This window comes from Salmo salar, chromosome ssa17 (genome assembly GCF_905237065.1).
Source record: "Salmo salar chromosome ssa17, Ssal_v3.1, whole genome shotgun sequence".
Lineage (NCBI taxonomy): Eukaryota > Metazoa > Chordata > Actinopteri > Salmoniformes > Salmonidae > Salmo > Salmo salar.
In genome coordinates, this window is record NC_059458.1 from 42,994,451 (window position 1) to 43,009,681 (window position 15,231).

At 48.3% G+C, this 15,231-nt stretch overlaps 1 protein-coding gene across 1 annotated transcript in view; it reads right to left on the reverse strand.

Moving 5' to 3' along the window:
• The window catches only part of LOC106575008 (RNA-binding protein 26), a 39,104-nt gene that overhangs the window by 8,130 nt on the left and 15,743 nt on the right, over window positions 1-15,231 (reverse strand). The window contains exons 10-13 of the mRNA XM_045699599.1: window positions 14,757-14,868; window positions 10,704-10,894; window positions 9,728-9,942; window positions 4,536-4,730 (exon numbers count right to left, since the gene is read on the reverse strand). Of these exons, the coding sequence (XP_045555555.1) occupies window positions 4,536-4,730; window positions 9,728-9,942; window positions 10,704-10,894; window positions 14,757-14,868 (713 nt within the window). The remainder of the gene's footprint in view (window positions 1-4,535; window positions 4,731-9,727; window positions 9,943-10,703; window positions 10,895-14,756; window positions 14,869-15,231) is intronic.

Here is a 15,231-nt window from a genome sequence, read left to right on the forward strand (position 1 = left end):
GGTGGAGAGGAGGTCCATGTTATTACTACTAGTGTTATTACTGGGGACTTATATAGGAGGACACCTGGTGGAGAGGAGGTCCATGTTATTATTACTACTAGTGTTATTACTGGGGACTTATATAGGAGAACACCTGGTGGAGAGGAGGTCCATGTTATTACTACTACTAGTGTTATTACTGGGGACTTATATAGGAGAACACCTGGTGGAGAGGGAGGTCCATGTTATTATTACTACTAGTGTTATTACTGGGGACTTATATAGGAGGACACCTGGTGGAGAGGAGGTCCATGTTATTATTACTACTAGTGTTATTACTGGGGGACTTATATAGGAGAACACCTGGTGGAGAGGAGGTCCATGTTATTATTACTACTAGTGTTATTACTGGGGACTTATATAGGAGGACACCTGGAGGAGAGGAGGTCCATGTTAATACTACTACTAGTGTTATTACTGGGGACTTATATAGGAGGACACCTGGAGGAGAGGAGGTCCATGTTATTATTACTACTAGTGTTATTACTGGGGACTTATATAGGAGGACACCTGGTGGAGAGGAGGTCCATGTTTTATTACTACTAGTGTTATTACTGGGGACTTATATAGGAGAACACCTGGTGGAGAGGAGGTCCATGTTATTACTACTACTAGTGTTATTACTGGGGACTTATATAGGAGAACACCTGGAGGAGAGGAGGTCCATGTTATTACTACTACTAGTGTTATTACTGGGGACTTATATAGGAGGACACCTGGAGGAGAGGAGGTCCATGTTATTACTACTACTAGTGTTATTACTGGGGACTTATATAGGAGGACACCTGGTGGAGAGGAGGTCCATGTTATTACTACTACTAGTGTTATTACTGGGGACTTATATAGGAGGACACCTGGTGGAGAGGGAGGTCCATGTTATTACTACTACTAGTGTTATTACTGGGGACTTATATAGGAGGACACCTGGAGGAGAGGAGGTCCATGTTATTACTACTACTAGTGTTATTACTGGGGACTTATATAGGAGGACACCTGGAGGAGAGGGAGGTCCATGTTATTACTACTAGTGTTATTACTGGGGACTTATATAGGAGGACACCTGGTGGAGAGGAGGTCCATGTTATTATTACTACTAGTGTTATTACTGGGGACTTATATAGGAGAACACCTGGAGGAGAGGAGGTCCATGTTATTACTACTACTAGTGTTATTACTGGGGACTTATATAGGAGGACACCTGGAGGAGAGGAGGTCCATGTTATTACTACTAGTGTTATTACTGGGGACTTATATAGGAGGACACCTGGTGGAGAGGAGGTCCATGTTATTACTACTACTAGTGTTATTACTGGGGACTTATATAGGAGGACACCTGGTGGAGAGGAGGTCCATGTTATTACTACTACTAGTGTTATTACTGGGGACTTATATAGGAGGACACCTGGAGGAGAGGAGGTCCATGTTATTACTACTACTAGTGTTATTACTGGGGACTTATATAGGAGGACACCTGGAGGAGAGGAGGTCCATGTTATTACTACTACTAGTGTTATTACTGGGGACTTATATAGGAGGACACCTGGTGGAGAGGAGGTCCATGTATTATTACTACTAGTGTTATTACTGGGGACTTATATAGGAGGACACCTGGTGGAGAGGAGGTCCATGTTATTACTACTACTAGTGTTATTACTGGGGACTTATATAGGAGGACACCTGGTGGAGAGGGAGGTCCATGTTATTACTACTACTAGTGTTATTACTGGGGACTTATATAGGAGGACACCTGGAGGAGAGGAGGTCCATGTTATACTACTACTAGTGTTATTACTGGGGACTTATATAGGAGGACACCTGGTGGAGAGGAGGTCCATGTTATTATTACTACTAGTGTTATTACTGGGGACTTATATAGGAGGACACCTGGTGGAGAGGAGGTCCATGTTATTACTACTACTAGTGTTATTACTGGGGACTTATATAGGAGGACACCTGGTGGAGAGGAGGTCCATGTTATTACTACTAGTGTTATTACTGGGGACTTATATAGGAGGACACCTGGTGGAGAGGGGAGGTCCATGTTATTATTACTACTAGTGTTATTACTGGGGGACTTATATAGGAGGACACCTGTGGAGGGAGTAGTTCTAGGAGCCGGAGAGGAGGTCCATGTTATTATTACTACTAGTGTTATTACTGGGGACTTATATAGGAGAACACCTGGAGGAGAGGAGGTCCATGTTATTACTACTACTAGTGTTATTACTGGGGACTTATATAGGAGGACACCTGGTGGAGAGGAGGTCCATGTTATTACTACTAGTGTTATTACTGGGGACTTATATAGGAGGACACCTGGTGGAGAGGAGGTCCATGTTATTACTACTACTAGTGTTATTACTGGGGACTTATATAGGAGGACACCTGGTGGAGAGGAGGTCCATGTTATTACTACTACTAGTGTTATTACTGGGGACTTATATAGGAGGACACCTGGTGGAGAGGAGGTCCATGTTATTACTACTACTAGTGTTATTACTGGGGACTTATATAGGAGGACACCTGGAGGAGAGGAGGTCCATGTTATTACTACTACTAGTGTTGTTACTGGGGACTTATATAGGAGGACACCTGGTGGAGAGGAGGTCCATGTTATTACTACTACTAGTGTTATTACTGGGGACTTATATAGGAGGACACCTGGTGGAGAGGAGGTCCATGTTATTATTACTACTAGTGTTATTACTGGGGACTTATATAGGAGGACACCTGGTGGAGAGGAGGTCCATGTTATTATTAGTACTAGTGTTATTACTGGGGACTTATATAGGAGAACACCTGGTGGAGAGGAGGTCCATGTTATTATTACTACTAGTGTTATTACTGGGGGACTTATATAGGAGAACACCTGGAGGAGAGGAGGTCCATGTTATTACTACTAGTGTTATTACTGGGGACTTATATAGGAGGACACCTGGTGGAGAGGAGGTCCATGTTATTATTACTACTAGTGTTATTACTGGGGACTTATATAGGAGGACACCTGGAGGAGAGGGGAGGTCCATGTTATTACTACTACTAGTGTTATTACTGGGGACTTATATAGGAGAACACCTGGTGGAGAGGAGGTCCATGTTATTACTACTACTAGTGTTATTACTGGGGACTTATATAGGAGGACACCTGGTGGAGAGGAGGTCCATGTTATTATTACTACTAGTGTTATTACTGGGGACTTATATAGGAGGACACCTGGTGGAGAGGAGGTCCATGTTATTACTACTACTAGTGTTATTACTGGGGACTTATATAGGAGGACACCTGGTGGAGAGGAGGTCCATGTTATTATTACTACTAGTGTTATTACTGGGGACTTATATAGGAGGACACCTGGTGGAGAGGAGGTCCATGTTATTATTACTACTAGTGTTATTACTGGGGACTTATATAGGAGAACACCTGGAGGAGAGGGAGGTCCATGTTATTACTACTACTAGTGTTATTACTGGGGACTTATATAGGAGGACACCTGGTGGAGAGGAGGTCCATGTTATTATTACTACTAGTGTTATTACTGGGGACTTATATAGGAGGACACCTGGTGGAGAGGAGGTCCATGTTATTACTACTAGTGTTATTACTGGGGACTTATATAGGAGAACACCTGGAGGAGAGGAGGTCCATGTTATTACTACTACTAGTGTTATTACTGGGGACTTATATAGGAGGACACCTGGTGGAGAGGAGGTCCATGTTATTATTACTACTAGTGTTATTACTGGGGACTTATATAGGAGAACACCTGGTGGAGAGGAGGTCCATGTTATTACTACTACTAGTGTTATTACTGGGGACTTATATAGGAGAACACCTGGAGGAGAGGAGGTCCATGTTATTATTACTACTAGTGTTATTACTGGGGACTTATATAGGAGGACACCTGGTGGAGAGGAGGTCCATGTTATTACTACTAGTGTTATTACTGGGGACTTATATAGGAGGACACCTGGTGGAGAGGAGGTCCATGTTATTACTGGGGACTTATATAGGAGAACACCTGGTGGAGAGGAGGTCCATGTTATTACTACTAGTGTTATTACTGGGGACTTATATAGGAGAACACCTGGTGGAGAGGAGGTCCATGTTATTATTACTACTAGTGTTATTACTGGGGACTTATATAGGAGGACACCTGGTGGAGAGGAGGTCCATGTTATTACTACTACTAGTGTTATTACTGGGGACTTATATAGGAGGACACCTGGAGGAGAGGAGGTCCATGTTATTACTACTACTAGTGTTATTACTGGGGACTTATATAGGAGGACACCTGGTGGAGAGGAGGTCCATGTTATTATTACTACTAGTGTTATTACTGGGGACTTATATAGGAGGACACCTGGTGGAGAGGAGGTCCATGTTATTATTACTACTAGTGTTATTACTGGGGACTTACAGTAGAAGGGCAACTTAAAGGAAAACTCAAGTCAAAAATGATATTTACATTTGTGGATACAGTGGACTTTTATTCTCACCTTTCCTGCCGGTCCACTAGGGGTACTTCCTGGTTTAGAAGCGAAGCCCAGCCTCTCCTTCACTGATAGGTTGGATTTAAAGGCATTCTGAGAGGCAACACTAGAGTCTTGGTTGGGCTCTGAGCTGTCGGCAGGCAGAGGGCCCAGACGGTCTTTGACTGACTGTTTCAGACTAGTGGCTGGCTGCTGTACCTGCTGGGGTTCACAACAACAACAACAACAACGTCAACAATAAACAAAACAAAGGTCAACGACCAACAGGCTAGGTCAACGACCAACAGGCTAGGTCAATGACAACAGGCTAGGTCAACGACCAACAGGCTAGGTCAACGACCAACAGGCTAGGTCAACGACCAACAGGCTAGGTCAACGACCAAACAGGCTAGGTCAACGACAACAGGCTAGGTCAACGACAACAGGCTAGGTCAACGACCAACAGGCTAGGTCAACGACAACAGGCTAGGTCAACGACAACAGGCTAGGTCAACGGCAACAGGCTAGGTCAACGCCAACAGGCTAGGTCAACGCCAACAGGCTAGGTCAACGGCCAACATGGCTAGGTCAACAGACAACAGGCTAGGTCAACGACCAACAGGCTGGGTCAACGACAACAGGCCAGGTCAACGGCAACAGGCTAGGTCAACGACAGCAGGCTAGGTCAACGACGACAGGCTAGATCAACGCAGGTCAACGACAACAGGCTAGGGTCAACGACAACAGGCTAGGTCAACGGCCAACAGGCTAGGTCAACGACAACAGGCTGGGTCAACGACAACAGGCTAGGTCAACGACAACAGGCTAGGGTCAACGCGACAACAGGCTAGGTCAACGGCCAACAGGCTAGGTCAACGACAACAGGCTAGGTCAACGGCCAACAGGCTGAGTCAACGGCCAACAGGCTAGGTCAACGACAACAGGCTAGGTCAACGACAACAGGCTAGGTCAACGACAACAGGCTAGGTCAACGACGAACAGGCTAGGTCAACGACAACAGGCTAGGTCAACGACAACAGGCTGGTCAACAACCAACAAGCTAGGGTCGAACAACCAACAGGCCAGGTCAACGACAACAGGCTAGGTCAACAACCAACAGGCTAGGGTCAACGACAACAGGCTAGGTCAACGACAACAGGCTAGGTCAACGACAACAGGCTAGGTCAACGACAACAGGCTAGGGTCACTGACAACAGGCTAGGTCAACGACAACAGGCTAGGTCCACGGGCAACAGGCTAGGTCAACGGCCACAGGCTAGGTCAACGGCCAACAGGCTAGGTCAACGACAACAGGCTAGGTCAACGACAACAGGCTAGAGTCAACGACAACAGGCTAGGTCAACGACAACAGGCTAGATCAACGACTAGGTCAACGACAACAGGCTAGGTCAACGACAACAGGCTAGGTCAACGGCCAACAGGCTAGGTCAACGACAACAGGCTAGGGTCAACGACAACAGGCTAGGTCAACGACAACAGGCTAGGTCAACGACAACAGGCTAGGGCTTCAACGGCCAACAGGCTAGGTCAACGACAACAGGCTAGGTCAACGGCCAACAGGCTAGGTCAACGGCCAACAGGCTAGGTCAATTCGACAACAGGCTAGGTCAACGAGGCAACAGGCTAGGTCAACGACAACAGGCTAGGTCAACGACAACAGGCTAGGTCAACGACAACAGGCTAGGGTCAACGACAACAGGCTAGGGTCAACAACCAACAGGCTAGGTCAACAACCAACAGGCTAGGTCAACGACAACAGGCTAGGTCAACAACCAACAGGCTAGGTCAGCAACAGGCTGGGTCAACGACAACAGGCTAGGTCAACGACAACAGGCTAGGTCAACGACCAACAGGCTAGGTCAACGACAACAGGCTAGGTCAACGACAACAGGCTAGGTCACAACGACAACAGGCTAGGTCAACGGCCAACAGGCTGGGTCAACGGCCAACAGGCTGGGTCAACGACAACAGGCTAGGGTCAACGACAACAGGCTAGGTCAACGGCCAACAGGCTAGGTCAACGGCAACAGGCTAGGGTCAACGACAACAGGCTAGGTCAACGACAACAGGCTAGGTCAACGACAACAGGCTAGGTCAACGGCCAACAGGCTAGGTCAACGACAACAGGCTAGGTCAACGACGAACAGGCTAGGTCAAACGACAACAGGCTAGGTCAACGACAACAGGCCAGGTCAACGACAACAGGCTAGGTCAACGGCCAACAGGCTGGGTCAACGACAAACAGGCTAGGTCAACGACAGCAGGCTAGGGTCAACGACAACAGGCTAGGTCAACGACAACAGGCTAGGGTCAACGACAACAGGCTAGGTCAACGACAACAGGCTGGTCAACAACCAACAGGCTAGGGTCAACGACAACAGGCTAGGGTCAACGACAACAGGCTAGGTCAAAACGGCAACAGGCTAGGTCCAACGACAACAGGCTAGGTCACCGACAACAGGCTAGGTCAATCGACAACAGGCTAGGTCAACGACAACAGGCTAGGGTCAACGACAACAGGCTAGGGTCAACGACAACAGGCTAGGCGTCAACGACAACAGGCTAGGTCAACGACAACAGGCTAGGTCAACGACAACAGGCTAGGTCAACGACAACAGGCTAGGTCAACGACAACAGGCTAGGTCAACGACAACAGGCTAGGTCAACGACAACAGGCTAGGTGACAACGACACAGGCTAGGTCAACGGCCAACAGGCTAGGTCAACGACAACAGGCTAGGTCAACGACAACAGGCTAGGTCAACGACAACAGGCTAGGGTCAACCGGCCCAACAGGCTAGGTCAACGACAACAGGCTAGGGTCAATGACAACAGGCTAGGGGTCAACCGACAACAGGCTAGGTCAACGACGAACAGGCTAGGTCAACGGCCAACAGGCTAGGTCAACGACAACAGGCTAGGTCAACGACAACAGGCTAGGTCAACGACAACAGGCTAGGTCAACGACAACAGGCTAGGTCACGACAACAGGCTAGGTCAATGCGACAACAGGCTGGGTCAACGGCCAACAGGCTAGGGTCGAACGACAACAGGCTAGGTCAACGGCCAACAGGCTAGGTCAACGGCCAACAGGCTAGGTCAACGACAACAGGCTAGGGTCAACGACAACAGGCTAGGTCAACGACAACAGGCTGAGTCAACGACAACAGGCTAGGACCTCAACGGCCAACAGGCTAGGTCAACGACAACAGGCTAGGTCAACGACAAACAGGCTAGGTCAACAACCAACAGGCTGGGTCAACAACCAACAGGCTAGGTCAACAACCAACAGGCTAGGTCAACAACCAACAGGCTAGGTCGCGACAACAGGCTAGGGTCAACAACCAACAGGCTAGGTCAACGACAACAGGCTAGATCAACGACTGGGTCAACGACAACAGGCTAGGTAACGACAACAGGCTAGGTCAACGACAACAGGCTAGGTCAACGACAACAGGCTAGGTCAACGACAACAGGCCAGGTCAACGACAACAGGCTAGGGTCAACGACCAACAGGCTAGGTCAACGACAACAGGCTAGATCAACGACTGGGTCAACGACAACAGGCAGGTCAACGACCAACAGGCTGGGTCAACGACAACAGGCTAGGGTCAACGACAACAGGCTGAGGTCAACGACAACAGGCTAGGGTCAACAACCAACAGGCTAGGTCAACAACCAACAGGCTAGGTCAACAACCAACAGGCTAGGGTCAACAACCAACAGGCTAGGTCAACGACCAACAGGCTAGGTCAACGACCAACAGGCTAGGTCAACGACAACAGGCTGAGGTCAACGACCAACAGGCTAGAGCAACGACAACAGGCTAGGTCAACGACAACAGGCTGGGTCAACGACAACAGGCTAGGTCAACGACAACAGGCTAGGTCAACGCCCGACAGGCTAGGTCAACGACAACAGGCTGAGGTCAACGACAACAGGCTGGGGTCAACGGCCAACAGGCTAGGGTCAACGACAACAGGCTAGGGTCAACGACAACAGGCTAGGTCAACGACAACAGGCTAGGTCAACGACAACAGGCTAGGTCAACGACAACAGGCTAGGTCAACGGCCAACAGGCTAGGTCAACGACAACAGGCTAGGTCAACGACAACAGGCTAGGTCAACAACCAACAGGGGCTAGGTCAACAACCAACAGGCTAGGTCAACAACCAACAGGCTAGGTCAACGACAACAGGCTAGGTCAACAACCAACAGGCTAGGTCAACGACAACAGGCTAGATCAACGACTGGGTCAACGGACAACAGGCTAGGTCAACGACAACAGGCTAGGTCAACGACAACAGGCTAGGGTCAACGACAACAGGCTAGGTCAACGACAACAGGCTAGGTCAACGACAACAGGCTGGGTCAACGACAACAGGCTAGGGTCAACGACCAACAGGCTAGGTCAACGACAACAGGCTAGATCAACGACTAGGTCAACGACAACAGGCTAGGTCAACGACCAACAGGCTAGGTCAACGACAACAGGCTGGGGTCAACGACAACAGGCTAGGTCAACGACAACAGGCTAGGTCAACAACCAACAGGCTAGGTCAACAACCAACAGGCTAGGTCAACAACCAACAGGCTAGGGTCAACAACCAACAGGCTAGGTCAATTCGACCAACAGGCTAGGTCAATCGACCAACAGGCTAGGTCAACGACCAACAGGCTAGGTCAACGACAACAGGCTAGGTCAACGACAACAGGCTAGGTCAACGACAACAGGCTAGGTCAACAACCAACAGGCTAGGTCAACAACCAACAGGCTAGGGTCAACAACCAACAGGCTAGGTCAACGACAACAGGCTAGGTCAACGACAACAGGCTAGGGTCAACGACAACAGGCTAGGGTCAACGACAACAGGCTAGGTCAACGACAACAGGCTAGGTCAACGACCAACAGGCTAGGTCAACGACAACAGGCTAGGTCAACGACAACAGGCTAGGTCAACGACAACAGACAAGGGCAAACAACATAACATAGAAGGCCAACGTGTTGCAGTACGCCCCGAACCAGCAGGAAAAACTCTGGATCTGAGGCCACTAATAATGAATGGCCATTGGGCAAAATGGCTGAAACATGCTTCCTAAATCCAAGTGCACCACTTTTGACCAGGGTCAATAGGGCTCTGGTAGAACAGCAGTGCACTTTTAAGGGAATAGGCTGCCATATTTGGGACGTAGACTTACCATGAGTGACTGTGGTTGATGGTGTTGCTGTCCCTGGGGTCCCGTCCCCTGGGGTCCCGTCCCCTGGGGTCCCGTCCCCTGGGGTCCCGTCCCGCCATCACAGTGCCAGAGGACTCTAATGAAGCGGTTGTTGAGAACGGCTTCTGGACTCTGCAGGGCACGCTTAGCCTCCTCGTGACTGTCAAACTGGATCAGCGCCCCCTCCGGGTCATTACCTAGGTTACCTAGAGGGGGGAGAGAGGCGAGAGAGAGAGACAGAGCAAGAGAGAGAGACAGACAGCGAGACAGACAGCGAGAGCGAGACAGACAGCGAGAGCGAGCATGAGAGCGAGAGAGAAGAGGGGAAGGAGAGGAGAGCGAGACACAGAGAGAGCGAGACACAGAGAGAGCGAGACACAGAGAGAGCGAGACACAGAGAGAGCGAGACAGAGAGAGAGCGAGACAGAGAGAGAGCGAGACACAGAGAGAGCGAGACACAGAGAGAGAGAGACAGAGCAAGAGAGAGAGACAGACAGCGAGACAGACAGCGAGAGCGAGACAGACAGCGAGAGCGAGCATGAGAGAGAGAGAAGGAGGGGAAGGAGAGGAGACACAGAGAGAGCGAGACACAGAGAGAGCGAGACACAGGAGAGCGAGACAGAGAGAGCGCGAGACACAGAGAGAGCGAGACAGAGAGAGAGCGAGACACAGAGAGAGCGAGACACAGAGAGAGCGAGACACAGAGAGAGCGAGACACAGAGAGAGCGAGACACAGAGAGAGCGAGACACAGAGCGAGCGAGACACAGAGAGAGCGAGACACAGAGAGAGCGAGACAGAGAGAGGAAGACGGGAGGAAGGGTGAGCAGGGGGAGGGAGGAAGATAGGATTATGTTAACCCTCACTCACTAAGAAGAAGTGCACTAAATAAGGAGTAGTGTGCCAATAATGCCAACAACAAAAAACCATGACAGCTTAAAGCAGAAAGGTATGGTTAGCCAATCAGTCTAACCTGTAGGTTGACGATAGTCCCGAACTTGCTGAAGTGTTCGTTAAGCTTGGAGATGTTGTTGAGTCCCTGGGGGATCTGTCGGACCGCCAGCTTGGTGTTAGACCCAAGCTGAGCCTTCTGGTTCTGAGGGTTCTTGTTGTGGAACCCACCCTGGAGGTTCTGCTGGTTGAAGTTGGGTCTGACAGAACACATGGAGATTACAGGAACAGTTACGGCACTGCTTGTTGTTTACAAGGAACGGCTTGTTGTTCACAAGGAACGGCTTGTTGTTTACAAGGAACGGCTTGTTGTTTACGAGGAACGGCTTGTTGTTTACGAGGAACGGCTTGTTGTTTACGAGGAACGGCTTGTTGTTCACAAGGAACGCTTGTTGTTCACAAGGAACGGCTTGTTGTTTACAAGGAACGGCTTGTTGTTCACAAGGAACTGCTTGTTGTTTACAAGGAACGGCTTGTTGTTTACAAGGAACGGCTCCTGTACTGCTTGTTGTTTACACAAGGTTATTTCTGTAAAAGATTATTGACATGTTATACGAACTGAAAATCAAAATGGGACTTAAAACTGTTGTCATTCTACTGTTGTGGTCTGCGATGGTTCTCTAATGTTCTGTATGAACCCCCAGGTATATTACCTGTTGTGGTCTATGACGGTTCTCTAATGTTCTGTATGAACCCCCAGGTATATTACCTGTTGTGGTCTATGACGGTTCTCTAATGTTCTGTATGAACCCCCAGGTATATTACCTGTTGTGGTCTATGACGGTTCTCTAATGTTCTGTATGAACCCCCAGGTATATTACCTGTTGTGGTCTATGACGGTTCTCTAATGTTCTGTATGAACCCCCAGGTATATTACCTGTTGTGGTCTATGACGGTTCTCTAATGTTCTGTATGAACCCCCAGGTATATTACCTGTTGTGGTCTATGACGGTTCTCTAATGTTCTGTATGAACCCCCAGGTATATTACCTGTTGTGGTCTATGACGGTTCTCTAATGTTCTGTATGAACCCCAGGTATATTACCTGTTGTGGTCTATGACGGTCCTCTAATGTTCTGAATGAACCCCCAGGTATATTACCTGTTGTGGTCTATGACGGTCCTCTAATGTTCTGAATGAACCCCAGGTATATTACCTGTTGTGGTCTATGACGGTCCTCTAATGTTCTGAATGAACCCCAGGTATATTACCTGTTGTGGTCTATGACGGTTCTCTAATGTTCTGTATGAACCCCCAGGTATATTACCTGTTGTGGTCTATGACGGTTCTCTAATGTTCTGAATGAACCCCCAGGTATATTACCTGTTGTGGTCTATGACGGTTCTCTAATGTTCTGTATGAACCCCCAGGTATATTACCTGTTGTGGTCTGTGACGGTCCTCTAATGTTCTGAATGAACCCCCAGGTATATTACCTGTTGTGGTCTATGATGGTTCTCTAATGTTCTGTATGAACCCCCAGGTATATTACCTGTTGTGGTCTATGACGGTTCTCTAATGTTCTGTATGAACCCCCAGGTATATTACCTGTTGTGGTCTATGACGGTTCTCTAATGTTCTGTATGAACCCCCAGGTATATTACCTGTTGTGGTCTATGACGGTTCTCTAATGTTCTGTATGAACCCCTGCTGGTATATTACCTGTTGTGGTCTATGATGGTTCTCTAATGTTCTGTATGAACCCCCAGGTATATTACCTGTTGTGGTCTATGACGGTTCTCTAATGTTCTGTATGAACCCCCAGGTATATTACCTGTTGTGGTCTATGACGGTTCTCTAATGTTCTGTATGAACCCCCAGGTATATTACCTGTTGTGGTCTATGACGGTTCTCTAATGTTCTGTATGAACCCCCAGGTATATTACCTGTTGTGGTCTATGACGGTTCTCTAATGTTCTGTATGAACCCCAGGTATATTACCTGTTGTGGTCTATGACGGTTCTCTAATGTTCTGTATGAACCCCCAGGTATATTACCTGTTGTGGTCTATGACGGTTCTCTAATGTTCTGTATGAACCCCCAGGTATATTACCTGTTGTGGTCTATGACGGTTCTCTAATGTTCTGTATGAACCCCCAGGTATATTACCTGTTGTGGTCTATGACGGTTCTCTAATGTTCTGTATGAACCCCCAGGTATATTACCTGTTGTGGTCTATGACGGTTCTCTAATGTTCTGTATGAACCCCCAGGTATATTACCTGTTGTGGTCTATGACGGTTCTCTAATGTTCTGTATGAACCCCCAGGTATATTACCTGTTGTGGTCTATGACGGTTCTCTAATGTTCTGTATGAACCCCCAGGTATATTACCTGTTGTGGTCTATGACGGTTCTCTAATGTTCTGTATGAACCCCCAGGTATATTACCTGTTGTGGTCTATGACGGTTCTCTAATGTTCTGTATGAACCCCCAGGTATATTACCTGTTGTGGTCTATGACGGTTCTCTAATGTTCTGTATGAACCCCCAGGTATATTACCTGTTGTGGTCTATGACGGTTCTCTAATGTTCTGTATGAACCCCCAGGTATATTACCTGTTGTGGTCTATGACGGTTCCTCTAATGTTCTGTATGAACCCCCAGGTATATTACCTGTTGTGGTCTATGACGGTTCTCTAATGTTCTGTATGAACCCCCAGGTATATTACCTGTTGTGGTCTATGACGGTCCTCTAATGTTCTGTATGAACCCCCCAGGTATATTACCTGTTGTGGTCTATGACGGTTCTCTAATGTTCTGTATGAACCCCCAGGTATATTACCTGTTGTGGTCTATGACGGTTCTCTAATGTTCTGTATGAACCCCCCAGGTATATTACCTGTTGTGGTCTATGACGGTTCTCTAATGTTCTGTATGAACCCCCCAGGTATATTACCTGTTGTGGTCTATGACGGTTCTCTAATGTTCTGTATGAACCCCCAGGTATATTACCTGTTGTGGTCTATGACGGTCCTCTAATGTTCTGTATGAACCCCCAGGTATATTACCTGTTGTGGTCTATGACGGTTCTCTAATGTTCTGTATGAACCCCCAGGTATATTACCTGTTGTGGTCTATGACGGTTCTCTAATGTTCTGTATGAACCCCCAGGTATATTACCTGTTGTGGTCTATGACGGTTCTCTAATGTTCTGTATGAACCCCCAGGTATATTACCTGTTGTGGTCTATGACGGTTCTCTAATGTTCTGTATGAACCCCCAGGTATATTACCTGTTGTGGTCTATGACGGTTCTCTAATGTTCTGAATGAACCCCCAGGTATATTACCTGTTGTGGTCTATGACGGTCCTCTAATGTTCTGTATGAACCCCCAGGTATATTACCTGTTGTGGTCTATGACGGTCCTCTAATGTTCTGTATGAACCCCCAGGTATATTACCTGTTGTGGTCTATGACGGTTCTATGACGGTGTGTGTGTGTGTGTGTGTTGTCGGTGTGTTGTCGGTGTGTGTGTGTTGTCGGTGTGTGTGTGTGTGTGTTGTCGGTGTGTTGTCGGTGTGTGTGTGTGTGTGTTGTCGTGTGTGTGTGTGTGTGTGTGTGTGTGTGTTGTCCAGGTGTGTGTGTTGTGTGTGTGTGTTGTCCAGGGTGTGTGTGTTGTGTGTGTGTGTTGTCCAGGTGTGTGTGTTGTGTGTGTGTGTTGTCCAGGTGTGTGTGTTGTGTGTGTGTGTTGTCCAGGTGTGTGTGTTGTGTGTGTGTGTTGTCCAGGTGTGTGTGTTGTGTGTGTGTGTTGTCCAGGTGTGTGTGTTGTGTGTGTGTGTTGTCCAGGTGTGTGTGTTGTGTGTGTGTGGTCCAGGTGTGTGTGTTGTGTGTGTGTGGTCCAGGTGTGTGTGTTGTGTGTGTGTGGTCCAGGTGTGTGTGTTGTGTGTGTGTGGTCCAGGTGTGTGTGTTGTGTGTGTGGTCCAGGTGTGTGTGTTGTGTGTGTGTGTGTGTGTGTGTTCTTGCTTGTCGGACCAGGGGTGTGTGTGTGTGTGTGTGTGTGTGTGTGTGTGTGTGTGTGTGTGTGTGTGTGTGTGTGTGTGTGTGTGTGTGTGTGTGTTCTTACTTGTCGGACCAGGGTTTCTTGAGGGGCATCGCTCCGAGGTGTGAGACAGCAGATCTCTTCCTGGAGGCTGAGTCCAGAACGATCCTCATTCTGTTGCTGTTGGGCATCTGATCTGGGAATTCATTAAACAACGACGTGACTGGACCGACGAGATCAGACGAGGCCTTGACCAGTCAGGATAGAGAACCTCCCTCTCCTCTCTCCTCTCTCTCTCTCTCTCTCTCTCTCTCTCTCCCTCCCTCTCCCCTCCCTCTCTCCCCTTTAAGTAACTAAGTCAGGATAGAGAACCTCCCTCTCCTCTCTCTCTCTCTCTCTCCCTCCCTCCTCTCCCCTTTAAGTAACTAAGTCAGGATAGAGAACCTCCCTCTCCTCTCTCTCCCTCCTCTCTCTCTCCCGCCCCTCTCCCCCACCCTCTCCTCCCTCTCTCCCCTGTAAGTAACTAATCTAACATCCACAGTTCACACTTTGACCAGTC